Genomic DNA, 22156 nt, shown 5'->3' on the forward strand with positions numbered 1-22156 from the left:
TGTTGCCATAGGGATCCCGGGTATTTTAAGGGGACGAGAGGGGGAGGCAGGAGGTCCCCAAGGGAGGAGGGGCAGGATGCCTGGATGTGGGGTCCCCGCACTGGCATCGCCAAGTGTGCGGAGGAAAGGGGCCCTGGATTGGGGTCTGCAGCTGGCAGAAGAGGAGGGGCTGGCTCTGTGAAGGAGGTGGGGCTTCAACACTCGGCTCAGTCCCAGAATCCTGTCTGAGAGAGGAGGGTGGGGGTCAGGACTCCTGGTCTGAGGGAGGAGGAGGGCTGGGGGTCAGGACTCCTGGTCTGAGGGAGGAGGAGGGCTGGGGGTTAGGATACCTGGTCTGAGGGAGGAGGGTTAGGGGTCAGGACTCCTAGTCTGAGGGAGGAGGGGCTCAGGATCAGGACTCCTGGTCTGAGGGAGGATGGACTAGGGGTCAGGCCTCCTGGTCTGAGGGAGGAGGGGCTGGGGGTCAGGACTCCTGGTCTGAGGGAGAAGAGATGGGGGTCAGGACTCCTGGTCTGAGGGCAGAGGGCTGGGAGTCAGGACTCCTGGTCTGAGGGAGGAGGGGCTGGGGGTCAGGGCTCCTGGTCTGAGGGAGGAGGGGCTGGGGGTCAGGACCTCTTGTCTGAGGGAGGAGGGACTGGGGGATCAGGACCCCCGGTCTGAGGGCAGGGAGTCAGGACTCCTGGTCTGAGGGAGGAGGGTTGGGGGTCAGAGCTCCTGGTCTGAGGGAGGAGGGGCTGGGGGTCAGGACTCCTGGACTGAGGGAGGAGGGCTATGGTTGAAAGGGCAGGCCCAGCAGGGCTTGAGTGGGGGGCGCGGGAACCACACAGCCATCCTCTTCATTGAGTTTATTAGACGGAGGGAGGGCCCCCTGGGGGACCTTCCATGCAGCGTCAGCCCCCAGGGGCAGCAACCAGGCCAAAAATGTGGCCTGGCCTGCAACCCCTCAGCTTCCTGTCACAAACTCCTCCTCCTCCTGGGGATGAAGGGTCCCAGCTGAGCCTAGGAGATGGACGGCCTGTCCAGGGCCCCCCAACACCCTGCCCCCTCCTCTGTTGGACATGTCCTGGGAAGCATCCTAGGCCCTGGGCTGTGATAGGCTTTCTCATTGCAGCCCAGGGCCCGGACCAGATCAGAATCCTTTGGAAGTGTGCATGAGTAAATGGATGGATGGATGAGGTGCTGTGTTGCCCCAATGCCCACGTGGGCCCCAACAGCCCATGCCTCCCTCTGTATTACAATCATCTGTCTGAATGCTTTCCCCATGGATAGAGGGATGTAATTCCAGGTTGTGAAGCCTGGCCCCTCACAGGGATGGTTGACACCTGCTCTTTCCCTTCTCCTCACTGGGGTATCCCAGGACCCACAGGGGCCTCCCAGAAGTAGATTCAAGCAACAGAAGGCCACGGGGAAGGCAGGGAGCTAGACAGAGCAGCCAAGAAGCATCCACCAGAGTCCCCCATCCACCGTGGTTGGCCACCCCCTTGAATCCACATGCCCTCCTGGCCCCCCATTAAGCCTCCCCATCTTTCTCAGTCATGCCCTCTGGTCTCAGGGTATAGACACACCAATGGAGCCCCCCACACTGAAGACCGTGAAGGGGGCCCAGTAGCAGGCAATCAAAGCCACCCAGACAGCAATTGGCATCCGTTCCAGGGTATGTTTTTGGATCCCCCTTGTCCCAGTCTGCCAGGGATCCCTTAGCTCCCATTTGAACTCTTCCATTTCCTGCCTCACCTCCTACAGTCTCCTTTGCACTCAACAGCCCTCAAGGCCAAGTCCCCTAAGGGCACCCTCAAATTACCTCTCACTGAGCCCCATCTCCCACGCCCAGGTGACCAGACCTAGTGGTCATATTGTTGTTCTTGGTCTTCCGTCTTTACATGAAACACGTTGTCCTTTGGAATGCTCTCTCCTGGACTCCCGCCTACGTCAAAACCACTCAGGTGTCCCTCCCCCCATGGAGGTGCCCCGAGAGCTCTGCCCGGAGTCACGCCCCCCACCCCCACCCCTTCACAGGTCACTTCATTCTGTGTCTTTACATGTCTCCTGGATATTCAAAGACCTGTCTTTGGAGCCATGACCTCTCCTCCCAGCTACTGGCTCGAGTGTCCAACAGGGGTCTTGTCCACCCTCCTGGTATTTCTTGTCACCTTCTCCAGGTTGACAGAGCCAATGGACCATGCTAGATCCTTCACCCCTCGATCCTATTTCCCCAATTTTCTCTCCTCTTGACCAAACTCCAAAGAGGTCACCCCCAAGGTTACTCTAAATCAAATCAAGGTGTTCCTCCCCTCCTCCCCCTTAGCTTGGTCTTTCCATGCCCTCCCCAAGTCTGGCTTCCCCTGGTCCTTCCATGTCTCTCCATCACCATGGGCATCCCCACCCTGGTCCACAGCACCACCCCTCCTCTCAGTGGACAAGTGAGTTCTCCCCACTGTGTCCTTGCTACCCCACCTTTTATGCCCCCCCCCACCAAAATCTACCCACTTGCAGCAGCGTGAGTTGGGCTTTTTGCTTGGGTCCAGAGTGTATCTCTGATCCTGCCACTCCTGTGCCCAGAATGCTTGGATGGCTTTCCATTGACCCCAGAGGAAAAGTAAAATCCAAAAGAAAATGAGGAGCTGATACCAAGGGCTCAAGTAGAAAGAACATGTTTTGAAAGTGATGATGGCAACAAATGTACACATGGGCTTGACACCGTGGATGGATGGATGGTGATAAGAGCTATACAAGCCCCCCATAAAATGAATTTTTTAAGAAAGAAAAACAGAAGGAAATAAAAGTCTCAGAGAAGAAACTAAAATAAATAAATATTTAAAAAATAAAAGTGAAATCCAAGGCCCTAGGAGCTCATCCTCCTTGGGAACCACCCAATTCCCCTCCATGGGGACCCCTGGAGAACTTGTCACCCCTCAGAGCCTGTGGGCTGTGCTTTGTGGCTGAAAGGCTTGTCCCACAGTTTTTTGGGGGGGAGGGTGGGGTTGTCCCATAGTTTTGGCAAAACCACTTCACCGTCTCTGTTCCGGTGAGATCTTCTCAAGTCACCACCACCCCGGCATGACCCATCACCTTTGTTTCAATGTTTAACTCTCACCACAAGCCTGTGGCTTTTAAATGTCTCCCGAGTGCTGATGCTTCCAAACTTATCTTTCGAGCCATGACCTCTCTCCTCTGTTTAAGACTCATTTCTTCGCTGGAGACTCCAGAGCCCTGGGGTGACGCGTGGGTGTGTGTGTGGAGGGGAGGGAGTGCTAACCGCAAGGTCAGCCGTTTGAAACCGGCGGCTGCTCTGCAGGAGGAAGACTGGGCTTTCCACTCCCGTAAAGAGTGACCATCTGGGAAACCCACAGGTTCTGCCCTGTCCTCGAGGGTCCGCTCCTGGGCAGTGAGTTTGGTTTGGTAATTGGGGGTGGGGAGGGAAGCAGATGCCAGGAGAACTCTCTTCTGCCTTCTACTGTATTCCTTTGACCTTGGCTGGGTCTAGGGTAGATGGTGGTTGGTCGTCTGTGAACTGGCTTCCACTCAAGGTGATTGTACGCACAATGGAAGTGGCCTGGTCTTGTGCTGGCCGTATTCCCAATCCATGCGAGTGTGAGCCGGCGCTTTGGGCAACACCCCACAGGGGCCACCTGACAGCCCTGCCGCCGTGTTATGTCCCCTGTGACTCATGACCAGGCCGTGTGGGTCACAGAGGTCCCCCTCGTCAGTGTGCCACTGGCAGGAGTTGATCCTGACCTAGAGGATGGAATGGAACTGTCACCCCACTCCCCACCCCCATTGGATTTCCAAGGCTGTCAATCACAACCAGGATCCTGACAGCCCCATCTTCCCACACCTGGAACCGTGGCCGCTGGGTCGGAGCCTCTGAACCTGTGGTGTGCTTAGCTTAACCTGCTGAGCCACCGGGGTTGCTTTGCTGGGAATAGGGAGACCATCGGTAAATAGTTCTTGAATATTAGTGGGGTGGAGGTGAGGTGGGGTTCCTTTTCTTCTCGGCATGTGTGTACACCTGCACCTGCGTGTCTGAGCTTCCACTGTGGACCGCCAGGAGAACAAACTTCTTTGGAGACCAGACCTGTTTATTCCTTGGAAGCAAGAGTGGTGGGGCTTGGTCTCATTAACTTTGGAAGCATCATCAGGTGGGGGGCCGTGTCCCTGGAGAGGGACACCCTGCTTGGTACAGTGGAGGGTCAGGGGAAGAGAGGAAGACCCTTGGTGGGATGGAGTGAACAATGGACTTGGTGTGGCCAGGGTCGTGAGGATGGCGTGGGACTGGGCAGTGTTTCGGTCTCTTGGAAGTCGGGCTGCTGTGAGTTGAGTAACCTAAGAGCTGTGACCACTGCCTCTTTGAGGGGCGTGCCCATGTGCATCTTCTATCTAGCAGACCTCTCTCCTGAGGGGTCTGCCTCCTTGTCAATCTCTCTCTGGTCTCATATCTCTGGGTCCTCTTCCTGTATCTCTGACCCTTTCTCCATGTCTTCGAGTGCAAGCTCTCTGCCGTCCCCAGTCTCCTCTGCGCTCTCCTTTCCTCCTGCCCACCCTGCTTCCTCGGTGGTTGGCCTTTGGGCTCACAACTCCACTACCCTTGAAACCAGTTTGTCTTCCACCATCAGAGTGCGCCATCACCAAAGTGACCTTTTCCTGCCCTCCCCTGACTCCCTTTGACCCTCAACCCCGCTCCCCCAGTGGCTCAGCAGAAGCAACCTGACCTGAACCAGATGGACTTACCGATTTCTACAATGGTACAAACCATTTCTTGAAACCGCTTTCTCAGCTTCCAAGTGGGAGACCACGGTCTCCTTCCCCACACACACACACCCGCCAGGGGTCAAAGGCAGCCACCACCTGTGTTCCCTGCCCATGCAGGTGTGTGCAAGGCGCCAAGGCAGCCAGGTGTCCGTGAAACTTCCCCATGAAGAGGAACCAGGAAGAAAGACTGGGAGATCTCCTTGAGAGAACCAGCCAGTGAAAACTCTGGATCAATACGGTCTCCTGCACAACTGATGGTGGGGGTGAGGGGGAAGCGTTCTGTTCCACCGTTGGGGTCGTCAATGCGAATAGAGGATGGGGCGGCTGGCTCCATGACTGCTTAGAGCAACTACTTCAGGGGTGCTTCTGTGCCTTGCTTAGGGAGCCCTCTCCCACATTATCAGTGGCTCTCCCTATGCCCTCGGGGTCTCCCTCTTTTTAGGGCCCCCAGGGGCTTGCCCCACATCCAGGTGGGACACCCTCCCTCTTCAGTGATGTCCCTTGACACTGCACCCCCCACCCCACCCTCCAGTCTCGAGACACTCTTGACACCCTTGGGGACAGACACACACCACGGCTGACCCCTACCTCCCTTGTCTGTGCGTCTCAGTCTATCTGTCTGCCTGCCTGCTGGTCTGATTGGGAACTCCTGGGGCATGAGGCCAACTTTGCACGAATTCTGTTCTCAGAGATGCACCTGGCACACAGGTGTCCTCCTCTTGGTCCCCATCACCTTAGCTCAACCCTCAGTCACTTTCTTCTCTACCTGGAGACTCACCCACCCACCCACAGCAGCACTGCCTCCTGTGCACCCCTTCCCAAGGATCCAGGTAGCTCTTCCTAACTAACACCTGCCCTTACTCTTGCCCTCCGCCTCCCTGGGATTTCCCCCTTCTCCTAAGGATAAACTCCAACCTCCGCCGCCGCCACCACCCCTCAGCTGGGAACTGGAGGTTCTTTAGAATGCATGCCGTCTGCACGTCTGTTTCATCCCCATCCTGCCCGCCAGCCAGCACCCCCAGAACAATTGGCCCTGGTCCACATACACCAAGCCGCTCTACTCCCCCGGGTCCTGGCCCAAGCTCCTCATTGAAATGTCTCCCTCACCCCCTTCTCCACCTGGCAACTCCTACTCATCCTTTCAAAGGCCCAGATTGGGCACCAGACTCCCTGGGACGCCGCCCCCCCCTCCCAACGCACACTAAAGAGTACTGCCAGATGGCCGTGCCGTGTTCCAGGGCGGCTCCCGTGGTACAAACTGTTTGCAACCCACAAAGAGGAAGACGGGGCTTTCTCCACCCGAAATGGGTGACAGTCTTGGAAGCGCACAGGGGTTGCTGTCGGTCAGCATGGCGTTTGGTTTCAGCTAACCTACAGGTGGGTGACCGGGCCCCACCCATGGGTCATTGCTTCCCTACAGTTAACGGCCAAGTCAGCCCAAAGGAGCAGTTCTATCCTGTACTGACACAGGGCGATGGTGTCGTGGGTCAGGATCCAGTCAGTGGCTATGGGTTGGGGCTTTGATGTCGGATTCGACTGCTACACTGCTGGGGTTTGCAAGCGCAGTCCCTCCTCCCCCACCAGAGGTGCCTTCGGAAAAGGGTCTGGCAGTCTACTGGGCCACAACCCAGATCACAGCCACTGGGAACCCCACGAGCACGGGTGCAGGGGACATGAGTGGGGTCGGCTGGGTGGCAGTGCGGTGGGTATATTGTTGAGTCTGGCACATGAGCAGACGCTCAAGTGTGAGGCAGGGTGGTGGCGGGGTTTGGTTTGATGGAGGATTGGCACACAGGGACCACTGGGGCTTCTGACATTACGTCTTCATATCTCGGTTTGTGTACGTCTGTGCTACAGGATGCGGCGTTGCTCTGTTCCCATCCGCGCTCCCGGAAACAGCAGTCAGGAAATCTAAGGACACACCGCCCTGGGCAAAGCTGTCGCCCACGACCTCCTTGAAGAGCTAGGGCGTCCCATGGAGGACTAGAGTGTGCCCGACCGGGGCCACCCTGTTGTCAATCACCTGGTGTCATGTGCCTGTCGCAGTCGGACCCTGGATATGGAAGGTGGAAGAAACGAGATGGATGGACACAGTGGCTGCACGCACGGGGCTCACGCACAAGAACAATTGTGAGGGCGGCCCACACAGGACTGGGCGGGGTTTCGTTCTATTGTGCACGGGTCACTACGAGCTGGAGCCGACCACACTCCTCTGCTTCTCTCGAGTCTGCATCTCGATTTCTCTGCGAACACCAATCACATAAAGCTCCTGCCCTGAGACCAGCCGTGGCTCCCAGGAACACTCTGAATTAAGATCGCAGTTCCTCTCAAGTCTACGAGCCCTGCACAACGAGGCCCTACCAGGACCCCTGACCTCCTTGCTTACTCAGCAACCCCACATCACTCACTCTATCCCAGTCCTCCAGGGATGGGCCTTCATACCTCAGGACCTTTGCATGTGTTTGTTTGGGGACACTTTCTGGCCTCCCTCGCCCCACCCACCACTCTTGTCACCCGTGCCGGTGTTGCTGAAAACATCTCTTCCGCACAAACTGGGCTGAAAAACAGAAAACTGCGCCCGCTGCCTCTTGGGGCAATCCCTCCGCATGGGCAACAAACTCCGTGTGGCAGAGGCGAACTGCCCCTGGTTGATTCTAAGGTCACACGTCTTTATGAAAGGAGATCTCTTCTTTCTCCCCCAGGAGGGGGTGGAAGGCTTGGATCACAGACCTTCCCGTTGGCAGGTGAGCACATCACCCCCACGCCTGCTCTAACCGCTTCTCCATAGGGGAGCGTTTCACAGAAGTCTGGTTTAGTGCACCTGATATAAGCTTGGCCTCATCTGCATGCCCCCACCATTCCGCACTGGACTTGCCGCTCAAGCTCCACACTCACCGAGTCCCACTCAGAGAGACCCTCTAGGGCAGAGCAGACCTGTCCCTGTGGGTGTCCCACGCTGCTCACCTTTCCTGGGGTGGAGAGCATCCTCTTTCTGCATTGGGACGCCTGGCTAGTGGATTCCAACCGCTGACCTTGGCGGTGACAGTTCGACTCAGAGCCCACCACGCTATGAATGAGGCCTCCCCCTAAATCACCCCCCCCCCATCTAGTCGCGCTGGTGCCAGAATGACACGTGTCTTGGAAGAAGTGGGGCCTGAGTGCTCCTTAGAAGAAAGGCTGGCCCGCTTTTCTCTCACAGGACTCTGGGCACGTCCCGCGGGGGGGGGGGTGATCTCTGGAGAAGGGCATCATGCTCGGGGAAGGGAGATGAAGAAGAGGAAGACCCTTGATGAGACCGACTGACAGTGAATGTAACAATGGGAATGAGGGTGAGGAGGGAGCCCCGGCCCACCCAAGTCCCACGGTCGTCAGAATGACTCAGAGGCTCCCTGAGGACACAGCGGCCCTTTCCGTGCCTGCTTCCCTCTCAGGTCCTCCCCCCACAGCCCCCAGGCCCCTAAGCCTTCCTGAGTACCTAGCAGGTGCTTCACACACCTGGTGGGGTCCCGGATGGAAAGCGCTGCCTTGTCCAAACGCACGGGTCTCTTGCGCGTACCTGCGCGAGGGAGCACGCCTCCCTTAACTTCGGATATCCCCATATCCCTTCTTTATAGAGTGTGTGTGTGTTATATGCACACATATACATGTATCTATATGTGTGTATATATGTATATATATATAGTAGGTGGGACTATATATTGGGGCGTGAAAGACCCCTCTCCAGGAGTTGGTCTGGGCTGGGAGCGTCTCCCTCCACCCCACCCCACCCCCGCCGCGCCCCCACATGCACACACAGCAAAACATGAAAAACTGCAAAAAACACCACGGCCCACCCCCCTCCCTCGCTTCCTCCCCCCGCAAAACCCCACACAAAAAAATAAACACCACCCTCGCTCCCTCCCCACGGGCTCCTCCCTGCCCTCCCTGGGGTGCCCGCAGGAGAGGGGAGGGCGGGTGGGGGGCGGCCCCTGGGGAGAGAGGGGAGGTAGGCCCAGCAGTCTCTAGCGTGCTCAAGGCGGGGCGGGGGTGGGGGTGCGCCCCTGAGTCCCCTCAGCAGCCCCGTTGCGCGCGCGCCCGCGCACGCGCCCCGGACACGCAACCACCCGCCCCCCCACCCCTCCCGCACTTCCACCAAACCCACCCCATCCCACCCCCGGCGCCCCTACACAGGCGTGGTCTTCCTGTTGAGCGTGTTGGTGTTGGGGGCGGCGGCCTCCTTGGACAGGGTCCCAGGGGCGGGCGCGGCAGGGGGCGCGGGCGCGGGCGCGGCGGGCGGGCCTGTGACCGTGACCGTGACGCCACCTGCCGCCTCCTTGGGGAAGGCGTTGTGCAGGGTGAGAAAGCCAGCCGCGCCCCCAGCCGAGCCGCCCGCCGCGCCGCCCGCGGACCCCGGCGCCCCGCTGCCATACGCGCCTGCGCCCGCGCCCGCGCCGCCACCGCCGGCGGCGCCCGCCAGCCCCGCGGCCACGCTGCCCTTGGACGGGTCTCGGCTGAGCGTGTACATGGAGATGTCCGTGGAGGCGAAGCCCGGGCCCCCCGCGCTGCCCGGCCCCGCGTCCCGCGACGGTGAAGGCTCGCTGGAGCGGGAGCTGGAGCGGGAGCGGCGGCGGTAGCGGAAGCGGTAACTAGGCAGACGGAGGATGGCCGAGGGGCCGCTGCCGCCACTGCCGCCCGCGCCCCCGCTGGCCTTGAGCAGGTCCGAGCGAGACTGGCAGTGCGCCTCGCGGCTGCGCTCGATGTAGATGTTGACGGCCAGCACGCCGATGACCTCGGCCAGGATGAAGGACAGCCCGCCGAAGTAGAAGGACCAGCCGTACGAGTAGTGGTTTTTCTTCTCCTCGTCCCGCTTCGGGCCCGGTTCGCCCGCGTTCGCCGAGATGTACACGATCACGCCGATGATGTTGCTCAGGCCTGGGCGGGGGACGGGCAGACGGGAGCCTCGAGGCCACTCCCGGGGCCAGCCCGGCCCGCCCCCAGGAGGCCCAGTCCCCGTCACCTCCCCCCCCCCCCCCCACAAAATGAAACTCACTACCATTGAGTCCTGCGAACACTGAGCGGGCCCACAGGGCAGGGTAGAACTTAACCCCCTCCACCCTTGGGTTTCCGAGACTGTAACCGTTTACGGAGTAAATAAAAACCTCATCTTGCTCCTGCGGAAGGACTGGGGGATTTGAACAGCTGACTGCAGTTAGCAGCCCACAATGGGTAACCACTATTTCACGTAAGGCTCCAGGAACCCCCTCCCCAGGTCTGAACTCGAGCCCCTGTGGCTGAGCCCCCGGCTCCGTGATGGTCTGAATAGTACCCAAGATGGCCCAGGCCCCACCCCAAGATGGTCTGAACTCTGTCCACCCCACCCCCACCCCTGCTCCTGTCCCAGCCCCAACCCCATCCTCTAAATACTGTCTCAGGTGGCCCAGACCCATCCCCTAAATGGTTGAAACAGCGCCCCAGGTGGGCTCAAGTTCACCCCATTTGGACCAGATCCCACACCTTGGTTGCCTCCTTCCACCCCAGCTGAACCAGGCCCTAACTTCAGATGGTATAAGCCCCGCCCCATGACCTGGAAACCCCTCCCCTTATTCTGCTATGGAGTCGATAGGACAAGGTAGAACTACCTCTGTGGGTGTCTGAGACTGTGACTGCTTATAGCAGGAAACAGCCTCCTCTTTCACCCACAGAGTGACTGGTGGTTTTGAACTATTGACCTTGAGGCTAGCAGCTCAGTGCTTAACCACTAGGCTCCTTCAGACCACCCAGGCTCCTTCAGACCACCCCCATACCCAGGCTCCTTCAGACCTCCCCCATATAATCCAAACTCCACCCCCAGATGGCCCAGGCCCTACCCCCACATGGTATAAACCCTGCCCCCAAGATCTGGCCCCACCCACAGATGGTCTAAACTCTGCCATGGGTGAACCATGTCTCACGTTCTGGTCTGATCTAACTCCACCCTCACGGTCACCATCCCAGGCCGACCTCGTGGATCTGTCAGCTTCTGTCAGCGATGCTATTTATCCCTGCCTGCCTCTGGGCTCTGCCCTTTCCGAGTCTAAACCCTCACTTTAGGATAGAACCCCAACCTCCGTGTCTATCCCACTCCTTCCTCCCTCTACCCGCTCAGACCCACAGTCATGAAGTCCATTCCGGACTCATAGCAACCCTATAGACAGGACCATGGGACTTTCAAGACTGTAAACCTTCAATGGAAGCTGAATGTCTCACCTTTCTCTCACACACAGAACGGCTGCTGGGCTCCAACTGCCCACCTTTGTGTTAGCAGTCCAAAGCTTAGCCTCTTGCACGACCAGGGCACAAGAGCACAAACTCTAACCCCAAAAAACTCACTCACATCGAGTCCATTCCAGCTCATAGTGACCCTAAGGGATGGAGTCGAACTGCCCCTTTGGGTTTCCAAGGCAGTTGTCTTTAGGGAAACTGCCTGCCTCATCTTTCTACAGTGAAGCAGTTGATGGGCTCGAACTGCTAACCTTTTAGTTAGCAGGGAGCCCTTAACCCCTGGGTGGCAGTTACATAATCTCCTGTCAACTTGCGAAGGGGTGGAGTCTAGACTGTCAATCAGGCCATAGTCAATGAGGCCTCTGTGTGGGCATGGCCTTCTCCTGGGATTCTGGGGACTCCTGTCTTCTGCCCTGGAGGCAGGCCACACTCTCCTTGGGACACATTCCTGCTAACAAACCACATGGAGCTACTCTGATGGAGCCAGAGCCATGGAGCTGGAGCCACGTGGAGACCCACACCAGTGCTGAGATGCTTCCACCACCACTAGATCCACAAGACTTCTCCATCCACTGGCCTGTGATCTCACCAAATTTCACGTCATTGCATGTGTTGCGTGAGTTTGAAGAGGAATTAAAAGACTGGTATCGGACATATAGGCTAATATTGGACTTATGGACTTGATCTAGACAGGGCTGGGATGTTTTCTCAATGCACAATTGCTCTTTTATATAAAGCTCTCTCTTACACACAAATGATTGTCCCTGGATTTATCATATCTACCGGGACAAACACACCCTATGTCACCAGGTGGCTGTTATGCCTGCGATGACTTTGAAATTGACATGACTCACCTTTCTTTCAGCTAACCTTCACACCTCAGATAGGCTACTGGCCAGGGCTCACCCAGTCCCCCAGACTCAGTCCTTTTTGCTCCCTGTGCAGTCCTGCATGATCCCTTAGGCGTACTGGTAGTGTAGTGGTTAAGCGTTGGGCTGCTAGCTCCAAGGTTAGCAGTTTGAAACCACCAGCCACTCCAGTAAGACAAAGACTAGGTTTTCTCCTCCCTTAAAGATTTACACTATCAGAAACCCAAGGGGGCAGTTCTACCCTGTCCTCTGGGCTCACTATGAGCCTGTATTGACTGTATGACAGTGAATTTGGATTTTGAGCTTGCATAGTCCCCAAAAGCAGCTCCTTCCTTCATCCCAATGGGCCTATAACCAAAGAGGACTCTTCTCCCTGGACATCTAAATCAACTTTCTCTCTCCGATCCCTGACCACGCCCCCAAGCTCCGCCCCGCCCCTCTAACTTCGAAACCCCAATTCTTTCCCAAGGCCCCGCCTCCTCTTCCTAACCGCCCGCGCGCCCCTGGTGACACACGGGGAACCTGCAGACAGAGCGTTTACGCATCCACGTCTCCAAACGGCACCTACCTTGCCCAGCGGGGGGCGATGGAGTTTGAGAAGAGCCTGGGAAGGCAGCGGGCCCCAGGGGACTCCCGAGGCAGGGGCGTTTGGCGGGGCGCGCGCGCGTACACACACACACCGCGCGCGGAGCAACCTCGATCTGGCCGCCCCCTCCCTCTGCCTCTCACCTGCTGCCACGAACAGGATCCCTGCGCCCAGGATGATGTTCCTCTTGGATTTGTAGACCCGGGAGGCGGCCACACACACGCCGCCGAGCAGCAGCAGGATGGCGCTGAGGATGGGGAAGATGCTGGAGGCCCGGACGACTCCTGCGGAGACCGGAGAGTGTGCTCCAGCGCGCCGCGCACCCCGCGCTCGCGCCCGGCCCGTTCTCTCCCGTGGCGTCTCAGGGGTTCCCTTCTGCTCAGTGTGACCCTGCCCCTCTCAACACCCCAGTTCCCCCCTCCTAGCTTCGACCGAGGTCTCTGGGTCCCAAGCGGCCCCGCCTCTCCCTGTGGCGCCTTCTGTCTTAACCTCCCTCTTTCTCTCTCGGTCCAAGTTTTGGCTCTGGGGGACTTTCCGCTCTCTTTTTCGCCTCTAAATCACTCTCCCTCGCTAGGGTTTTCTCTGAAACTTTCCTAAGTGAACCTACAACCGCTTTCTCTGTTTCTTTCTAGCCCCCGATACCCCCCTCCTCTCTGCCAATCTCCCTCTCTCCCCCAGCCTTTTCCTCTTCCCTCCTTTCTACCTGTTTTTCTCTTATCTTTTCCTCCTCTCTGCATAGACACCTAATTTACTCCTCTCACTAGCCTTCTATTTCTCGTCCCCCCCCTGCTTATGCCTGGTTTTTCTAATTTCTCTCTCATATCACACACACACACACACACACACACACATTTCTCTCCTCTTTTTTGTATATATTTATCTCACTTCTTCCTTTTATACTTGACTTTATCTCGGTTCCCATCTCTCCCTCATAATTTTATATATTATAAATATATCTAGATCTACATATTTCCCTCTATATATCTATCCTTCTACCCCTCTTCTTCCTCTTATGCCTGGTTTGTTCTAGATAGGTGTAGTTTTATATTATCTATCCACACCTGTAGATAGTTTTCGCTCTGTCCTTCGAGCTCTAGCCCTCTACCTCTGCTCTCCAATCCATCTATATCTACACAGATAAAGATGGAGTCATAGATATATGTCTATCTATATATGTAGATAACTCTCCCCACCCCCTTTTCTTGCTATCTCCATATCCCTCTCCTGTCTCTTTTTATGCTGGGCTTTGAAAAATATACACATATGCCTCTCCAGCTCTCCCGCCTCTATTATGCCTTCACGTCAGTACGTATACACATATCCCTCTCTCCATCTAGTTCCCACTCAGATTCCCTCCTGCCTTCTCCACCTCTGCAAACCTTTCCGCCCACCATCCACCTCCAAAAGCCCAGGCAAGCAGATCTTGCCATAGCTGAAGCTACCTAAGTCCATAGCCAATCACGACTCAGGATTTGCTGCGTTACTCCCACTCCTCCACCCCCCGCCCGCAGCTTCCAATCACAGCGCAGGCTCTCCCAGCCGGCCCCACCGAGTGGCCACTCACGGCCGCAGAGGCTAGGGCGCAGCGTCCAATCACAGAGCCGTAATCAGCAACCCGGAGTTACCGCGCTCGGGGAAGGGCGTGCCAGAGGGAGCGAACGGCCAATCAACACCCAGGATCTCTCCACGCCTCCGCCTCCCTCACCCCGCCCCAAAGTGAGAGGAGGGGGCGGGGAACCGCTCAGCCAATCGGAAAGCGTAGGATCTCAGCGTCTACACTCGGATTGGCCAAGATGCCAAGCTCAGTGTGTCCATCCAAGTGCTGGCGCCCACCTCCTCCTGGCCCCGCGGAATACACACCCCTTCCCCCAAGCTACGCGGTCCCCCCACGTACGGAGCAGATACTCTGCGCTGTCATGATCGTAGTCCGTGTCCTCCGGAAAGTGGTTGATCTTCACGCAGACGCCTCTTTTCAATCCTGGAGGGGGATGGGGATGATAGTGGAGACTTCAGGGTACAAAGTAGGTGTGGGGGCGTGATAAAAGCCCCACCCCTCCCCCTGACTGTTTTCTAGGCTGCGGGGGAGACACGAATAGCTGGTTCCTGATCAAACTCTGGTTTCCCTTTCGTTTATGGCTGGTGCAAATGGTTAACTTTAGAAGATCAAATTCCCCCAGAGGCACCTCCGAAGAAAGGCCTGGCGGTCTACACAACTTCTGAAAGATCTCAGCCCTTGGAAAACACTGCAGGGCACGCTTCTAAGCTAAAGCACATCAAGCTGCTTCAACTTGGAATCTAGTCAAGGGCAGGTTTGGGTTCGGACCACAGTTTCACCAATTGTTGAATCAAAAAGGGAAGGAAGGCCACTGGGACCTTTGTCCTATGTGACTTGGAGCAAGTCAGCCAGCCTTTCTGGGATCGCTGCCTTCGCCCATCCCCCAAAGAAAGAGGAGGGTATTGGTTTGCACAGTCCCAAGGTGCACCTCATTTCCGAATTTCTACCGAAAGCAAATCAAGCCCACTGCCATCCAGCTGATCCGACTCATAGCGACCTTATTATATACACAGGGTTGCCTTGGCTATAAATCGTCATGGAAGCAGACAGCCTCATCTTTCTCCTTCTGGCAGCTGATGTGTTTGAATTGTAGCTACCAGCCCAACGCTTACCCAGCAGGGGACCCTTGGAAAGATGCAAGAGGTGTTGGAAAAACGGAAGAGGAGGGCCCATTGTGGACTACATTTCCCATGAGACCGTTGGCTTTGGGAGTCCAGTTGTGAGCTCAGCCCCATGGCACCATGGGAGTTGTCCCTTAGGGGCTCACAGAAACAAGTTGGCTCCACTCATAGCGACCCTCTGTACAACAGAGGGAAACACTGCCTGGTCCTGCGCCATCCTCACAATGGAACCCACTCTTGCAGCCACTGTGTCCATCCATCATGTCGAGGGCCTTCCTCTTTTTCACTGCCCCTCCATTTCACCAAGCATGATGTCCTTCTCCAGGGCTGGCCTCTCCTGACATGTCCAAAGCCTCGCCATCCTTGTCTGTAAGGAGCATTCTGGCTGTACTTCCTCCAAGACAGATTTGTTTGTTCTTTGGGAAGTCCCCAGGGCTTTCAATTGTCTTCCCAAATGCCTCGGTTCAGATGCATTGACTCGTCTTCAGTCTTTCATTTATAGGTACCACCCGCAATATTAAAAACAAACAGAATACCAAAACCAGGACTGTGGAGTGCAGTTGATTCCTTCTAGTCCACAGTCACCCTGGGGTGCAGCGCAGAACTGCCCACCCCACCACCACCACCAGGGCTTCTTAGGCTGTAGTCGTTACAGAAGTGGTTGGCCACAGCTTCCTTCAACAGAACAGCTGGGAGGTGTGGTCCACCTTGGAGCGCTTTGACCACTGCGCTACCTGGGAGTTCTATCTACCCCCTGTGGCTGTTGTGTCACGATGAATTTGCTCCCAAGGGTCTTGAAGGCTGTGTCCCTGGGGAAGCAAATGGCCAGGCCTTCTGGCCTGTCGTCTTCCTCGCTGGTCCGTTCTCACCACCCCGGGGCAATCCTAACCGGTGTCTAAGCCAAATATATCCAAGCCCACTGCTGCGGGGCGATCCCCACTTATGGCGGCCCCATAGGAAGGGGCAAAACTGGTCCCAAGGGGTTTCCAAAGATGCCAATCTTTACATAAAGGAGCTTTGGTGGCGCCGCGGGTTAAGTACGTGGCTGCTAACCTCAAGGTTAGGCAGCTCAAACCAAGTCCCTCCCCACCTCACCCCACCCCAAAAAAATCATTGCCATTCAGTTGATGCCAACTCATCGTGACCCTATAGGACAGGATAGAACTGGCTCTGTGAGTTTCCGAGACTGTAAGACTTTACTGGAGTAGAAAGCCTCGTTTTTCTCCCAGGAACGCCCAGTGGTTTTTGAACCACTGACCTTGCCGTTCACAGCCCAATGTGTAACCACTCCGTAAAAGCAAGCGAAGGGCAGCCTCAGAAGCGCTGTCATATGGCGGTCGCCGTGCGACACAGCTGACTTTGACATTCGCCCAGTGGTGGGTTTGAACCGCTGACCCTTGATCTAGCAGCCAAGAGCTTAACCTTGTGTGAGACTCGGGGCACAAACGGGAAGCAAGTATCAGTCTCCTAGTTTGGACCCAGAACCCAAAGGACTCTGAAATGGTGGGGCTGAAGGAGACATTTGGTCATTCCTCTGGGAGATCAAGCAGCCACTGGCCCTTCCTCCAGCCCACCCATGCCCTCCTCTGGCCACTCAGGCCCCCTCCACATGCCCTTTGGCCATTTGCCTTCTCATCTTTGGGTATTGTCCTGGATTTTGTCTCCAAGCCCCAGTGCCCTACTCTGCTGTGTTCTTCCATGATATGCCTTTGGGGAGCATGCCCTGATGGTACACGCACTTCCCATCATGTGCTAACCCTTCTCTGGTGCACGTTGGGTTGGGTGGGACTCTTCTGCATCCTCTGGGAGCTGGGAATTCCCTTAGAAGAACCGGGGGGGGTCACCTCGAATTGGACTCATTGGCATTGGCAAACAGGCAGGGGGTCAAATGGAATGAGTGGATAACAAGAGAGAGAGAAAGGAGGCTGGAGATAATGAATGAATGAATGAATGAATGAATGAATGAGCAGCAGAAGGGAGACCAGGCCAACAATGAGAAAGAGAGACAAGCTAGAGGAAGGAAAGGAGACTGTGGTAGTTACATCATCTGGTGCCAACTTGAAACTATTAAGCATGAAGAGGTGGCGTTTAGCCTGTCAATCAAGTTTCAGTTTGATGACCTCACTTGGAGGCATGAAGGAGATAAATAGCTCACTGGAGGCAGGACACACTCACTCCCTGTGAGACGCTCCTGTTTACAAGACACATGGAGTTATGTGGAGACCCAGGCTAGTGCTTATCTGCTTCTACCGCCACTGGATCCACAAGGTTTTCCACCCACTGGCCTGTGATCTTCCTGCATTTGGCATCTCTGCATGTGTTGCATGAGTCTGAAGAGGAATTTGCAGACTGGTATTGGACATATGGGTTAATATTGGACTTATGGGCTTGATCTGGACTGGGATGTTTTCTCAATATACAATTACTCTTTATATATAGCTCTTTCTTGTACATGTCTGAGTGTCTATGAATTTTGTTTCTCTTGTCTACTTGGACTAACAAGAGATGGAAGAAATGTTTGGGAAGGAGAGTCACTAACCAAAAGTCCCAACAGAGGTGCCGCTGAAGAAAGGCCTGGTGATTGGCCTCCTTCCCTCCAGCCCCCACGGAGAAACCACTATGGAGAACCACAGGGAGCACCACAGGGAGCACTCTGCAACACTGACATACGTGAGGTCACCACAAGTCAAGGTCGACTGACAGTCACTGGCTTCCAGGTCCCTGAGTGGTTCAGGAAGATGCCCTGGGTGAGGCATTGGACTGCTAGCCACAAGGTCAGAGGTTCAAACCCACCAGCCACACCAAAGGTGCAAGAGGTGTGTGATCAGGAGGCATCGACGGGATCAGGTATGAGGCATCAGAAGATCCAAAACAATCCTACCAATGTGAATGAGGGGTGCTGGAATGGAGACCCAAAGCCCATCTGTAGACAATAGGACATCCCTCACAGAAGGGTCACAAGGAAGGGATGAGCCAGTCATTGTGCAGTATAGCACCGATGAAACACACAACAGCCCTCCAGCTCTTTAATAGTTCCCCACCACCACGACCACTATCATGATCCCAGTCCTACCATACAAATCTGACTAGACCAGAGCATGTACACAGATACAGATAAGAGCTGGAAACACAGGGAATCCAGGACAGATAAACCCCTCAGGACCAATAATGACAGTAGCGATACCAGGAGGGTAAAGGGGAAGGTGGAGAGAGAAAGGGGGAACCGATCACAATGATCTACATATAACCCCTTCCCAGAAAAGTGGGTGAAGGGAGACAGCGATTGGTATAAGACATGAAAAAATAGATAACTAAATTGTCAAGGATTCATGAAGGAGGGAGAGTGGGGGAGGGGAGATGAGCTGCTACCAAGGGCTCAAGTAGAGAATGTTTTGAAAATGGTGACAACAAATGTGTTTGATACAATGGACGGATGTATGGATTGTGATCAGAGCTGTAAGAGCCCCTAAGAAAATGATTTATTTTTTTAACAGAAAGAAAGAGGAGGCTGCCTGCTCCTGGGAAGACTGACAGGCTTGGAACCCCCTGGGGGAGGGGGGCAGCTCCACTCTGTCCTGTACGGTGCATGGAAATCCTCTCAAAGGCAGTGGGTTGAGCTTTGCATTTTTACCCAACTTATTCAGTGATATGAGATACCCTTCCCGCCATGAGTCAACATTCTCTTTAATCAAAGTCTCGGTCCTGGGCTCAGAGCAGAGACGAGGAAGGCCCTCTGAGATGGATGGGCCCGGTGGCTGCCACCGTGGGCTCACACATGAGAACCACCATGCACCTGGGGCAGGCCCGGGCGGTGTTGTGTTCTGCAGCAGTGCCCAGGGTCGCTATGGGGCAGGACCAACTCGGCAGCCCCTAAGGACGAGTTCTTCTGATCTGCTCATCTCTGCTTGGGCATCATTGTTGACCTTTGCTCCACAGGCTTTTCATCAAAAAGAAGTTCACTGAGCTAGGATGTGCCCAGAGCTTTGATGACGTAGTGGATAATGCGTTGCACTGCTAATGGCCAGGCCAGCAGTTTAAACCCACCAGCTGCTCCGTGGGAGAAAGAGGAGCTAGTCTGCTCCTGTAACGCGTGACCATCTCAGAAACCCACATGGGGCAGTTCTAACCTGACCCTGTAGGGTCTTGAGTTACAATTGACTCGATGGCAGTGAGATCGGGGTTTACCCGGCTCCTCAATGAATCTTCATGGGAGCAGCAAGCAACAACATCAGTTGGTGTACACAGACATGGAAATATATATATATATAATCAAGGGTTCATTGGCTGGGGGGGCAGCTGATACCAAGGGCTCATGTGGAGAGAACATGTTTTGAAAATGATGAGGGCAACCTATGTACAATGTACTTGACACAATGGAAGAATGGATTTGATAAGAGATATGAGAGCCCCCAATAAAATGATTTTTTTTAAAAAAGAAATCAAGCTACCTGTTGCCCCGGACCAGTGGACCGCACAAGGTCACTGTGAGGGCAAGGTGACCCTGACCCAGGTCTCGGCATTTTCAGGCACCTCGTCTGCATGTGACAATCGGACACGGAACAACGGGTACTGCCAGGCAATCGATGCATCTGAACGACAGTGCCGGCGAGGAACATTGGGAGTACAGAAGAACACACCCATCTGTCTTGGAACGAGGGCAGTCAGAATGCTCCTTGGGGGCGAAGATGGGGAGGCTTAACTAGGTCACCGGGAGTTACCACTGCCTGGGAAAGGACGGCATCCTTGATCGTGGAAAAGCCCTCAGGGAGCTGGAGGGACACGGTAGCTACAATAGTGGGCTCGAGCGTCATGACTGTGGGGACCGAAGGACATTTCCTTCTGTTGCACCCGGGGGGTCACCGGGGGTCAGAACCAACCCCACAGGACCACCCACCCCATCCCCAGGGCCGCATGCAACACTGTAGCAGGAGCAAGACGTACTCGCACAGGGACAGCCACCAAGGACGATAAAAACACAGGCAAACTCACTGGCAGCAAGTTGATGTCCACTCACAGCGACCCCACAGGACAGGGGAGAACTGCCCCTTGGATTTCCGAGACTTGTCACTCCTAACGGGAGCAGACGGCCTCACCTTTCCCCCACGGAGAGGCTGGTGGTTTCGAACTGCGGACCCTGAGGTTAGCAGCCCAGCTGCTTAATGGAGGAGTGTGGGAGAGAGCACTGTGCAGGTCTGATTTAGGCGGTGGGAGATGCAAGAACACGCACTGCTTCCTGTGACTCTATCAGTTATCTCACAGCACAAACCAACTTACCGCCAGCCAGCGGATTCCCATTCCCAGGCGGTCAATCTTGCTCTTTTTTTCTTTAAACCGTGTTACTAGTTATCTGTTTACTTATGGATCTATCTATGGCAGTGGTTCTCAACCTGTGGGTCGCGACCCCTCTGGGGGGGTCAAACGACCCTTTCACAGGGGTCACCTGATTCATAACAGTAGCAAAATGAGAGTTATGAAGTAGCAATGAAAATAATTTCATGGAGTGGGTTGGAAAGGGGGAACCGATTACAAGGATCTACATGTGACCCTTCCCTGGGGGGTGGACAACAGAAAAGAGGGTGAAGGGAGACGCTGGATAGGGCAAGATATGACAAAATAATAATTTATAAATTATCAAGGGCTCACGAGGGAGTGGGGAGCGGGAAGGGAGGGGAAAAAAGAGGACTTGATGCAAAGGGCTTAAGTGGAGAGCAAATGCTGTGAAAATGATGAGGGCAAAGAATGTACAGATGTGCTTTATACAATTGATGTATGTATATGTATGGACTATGATAAGAGTTGTATGAGTCCCTAATAAAATGTTAAAAAAATATAATTTTATGGTTGGGGTCACCTCAACATGAGGAACTGTATTAAAGGGTCATGGCATTAGGAAGGTTGAGGACTACTGCTCTATGGTGTTACTATGTATCTTTTATATATTTATACACATACATAAATATATCCTTATGTGAGTATATATGTATATACATCTATGTATGTGTATATAGATGTACATACTTTAGGTCTATGTAAGTATACAGTCATAGATGTATATACATGTGTATATATGTATACACACACGAACAGACACCCATACATACATGTATACATAAATGTGTACGTATATCCTTCATATACATACATATATATGTGTGTGTGTATGTGTAAGTTCTTTCTTGTATATCACCTCCCTCCCCTTTTCTCCCACTGCAACCATGAAAGTCTGTTTGGGTTGTTGTGAAAATCGTGCTTCTTGATTTTTTTTCCCTCTGCCCTTTGATAACAATTGTCTCACACAATATTCACCTTGATGGGATTGACCAACTTTGCTCAGCTGAAGATCCCCCAGATGTGCGGCATCATGAGGTGTATAGCAAGGCCTCGTATTCCATTAGGAGCCCTGGTGGCGTAGCAGTTACGCGTTGGGACCCTAACCGCCAGGTCAGCAGTTCAAGACCGCCAGCTGTTGGGGCCTTAAAGGCTTTTATCCAAACAAACAGCCATCTACCTGACGCAGCAACTAAGTCCACAAGGAAGAAGCACACCAACCTGTGTGATCCAAAGATGGCGACCACACCATCCAGATACGACGGCAAAGGTAAAGGGATCAGAGTTTAAAACTGTGAACACCCGATTTGTAGAAGGCTGTGGAGGACAGTGGGAGCCCAAAACCCATCAGGGAGTCTCTGGTCAGATGAAGCCTCTGGCAGATCCCCTCTGATCACAGGCGAGCGACTCAAGCAGCTTCTGATCATACAGAGACTGTTTCAAACTGGATCATGGTGGATCGAACCACGGTCGAATGGGATGCTTGGTCAGTTGATCTCTCTCGTGAACCCCCCCCCCCCTGTATTTGCTCGAGGCTCAAATATTTCCACCTTATTCCACGACAGAAATTTCTTTTCTGACTTTAGAAAAATATTGTTGGTGGTCTCTTCTTTGTTACTCTTGGTTTTTATAGCATCTTTTTGTTCTGTTCTTTATGATTGCTTCTGTTAGATGTCCCAGTTTATGAAGCAGAGGGAGTGGGTGCACA

The 22156-nt window shown here is 54.7% G+C and overlaps 1 protein-coding gene across 1 annotated transcript in view; it reads right to left on the reverse strand.

The window, feature by feature from the left end:
* Positions 1–8911: 8911 nt before the first annotated feature.
* CACNG8 (calcium voltage-gated channel auxiliary subunit gamma 8) overlaps positions 8912–22156 on the reverse strand; it is a 31395-nt gene continuing 18150 nt past the window's right edge. Inside the window, exons 2-4 of the mRNA XM_075537294.1 lie at positions 14339–14422; positions 12588–12728; positions 8912–9660 (exon numbers count right to left, since the gene is read on the reverse strand). Of these exons, the coding sequence (XP_075393409.1) occupies positions 8912–9660; positions 12588–12728; positions 14339–14422 (974 nt within the window). The remainder of the gene's footprint in view (positions 9661–12587; positions 12729–14338; positions 14423–22156) is intronic.

The sequence above is a fragment of the Tenrec ecaudatus genome, chromosome 18, assembly GCF_050624435.1.
Source record: "Tenrec ecaudatus isolate mTenEca1 chromosome 18, mTenEca1.hap1, whole genome shotgun sequence".
Lineage (NCBI taxonomy): Eukaryota > Metazoa > Chordata > Mammalia > Afrosoricida > Tenrecidae > Tenrec > Tenrec ecaudatus.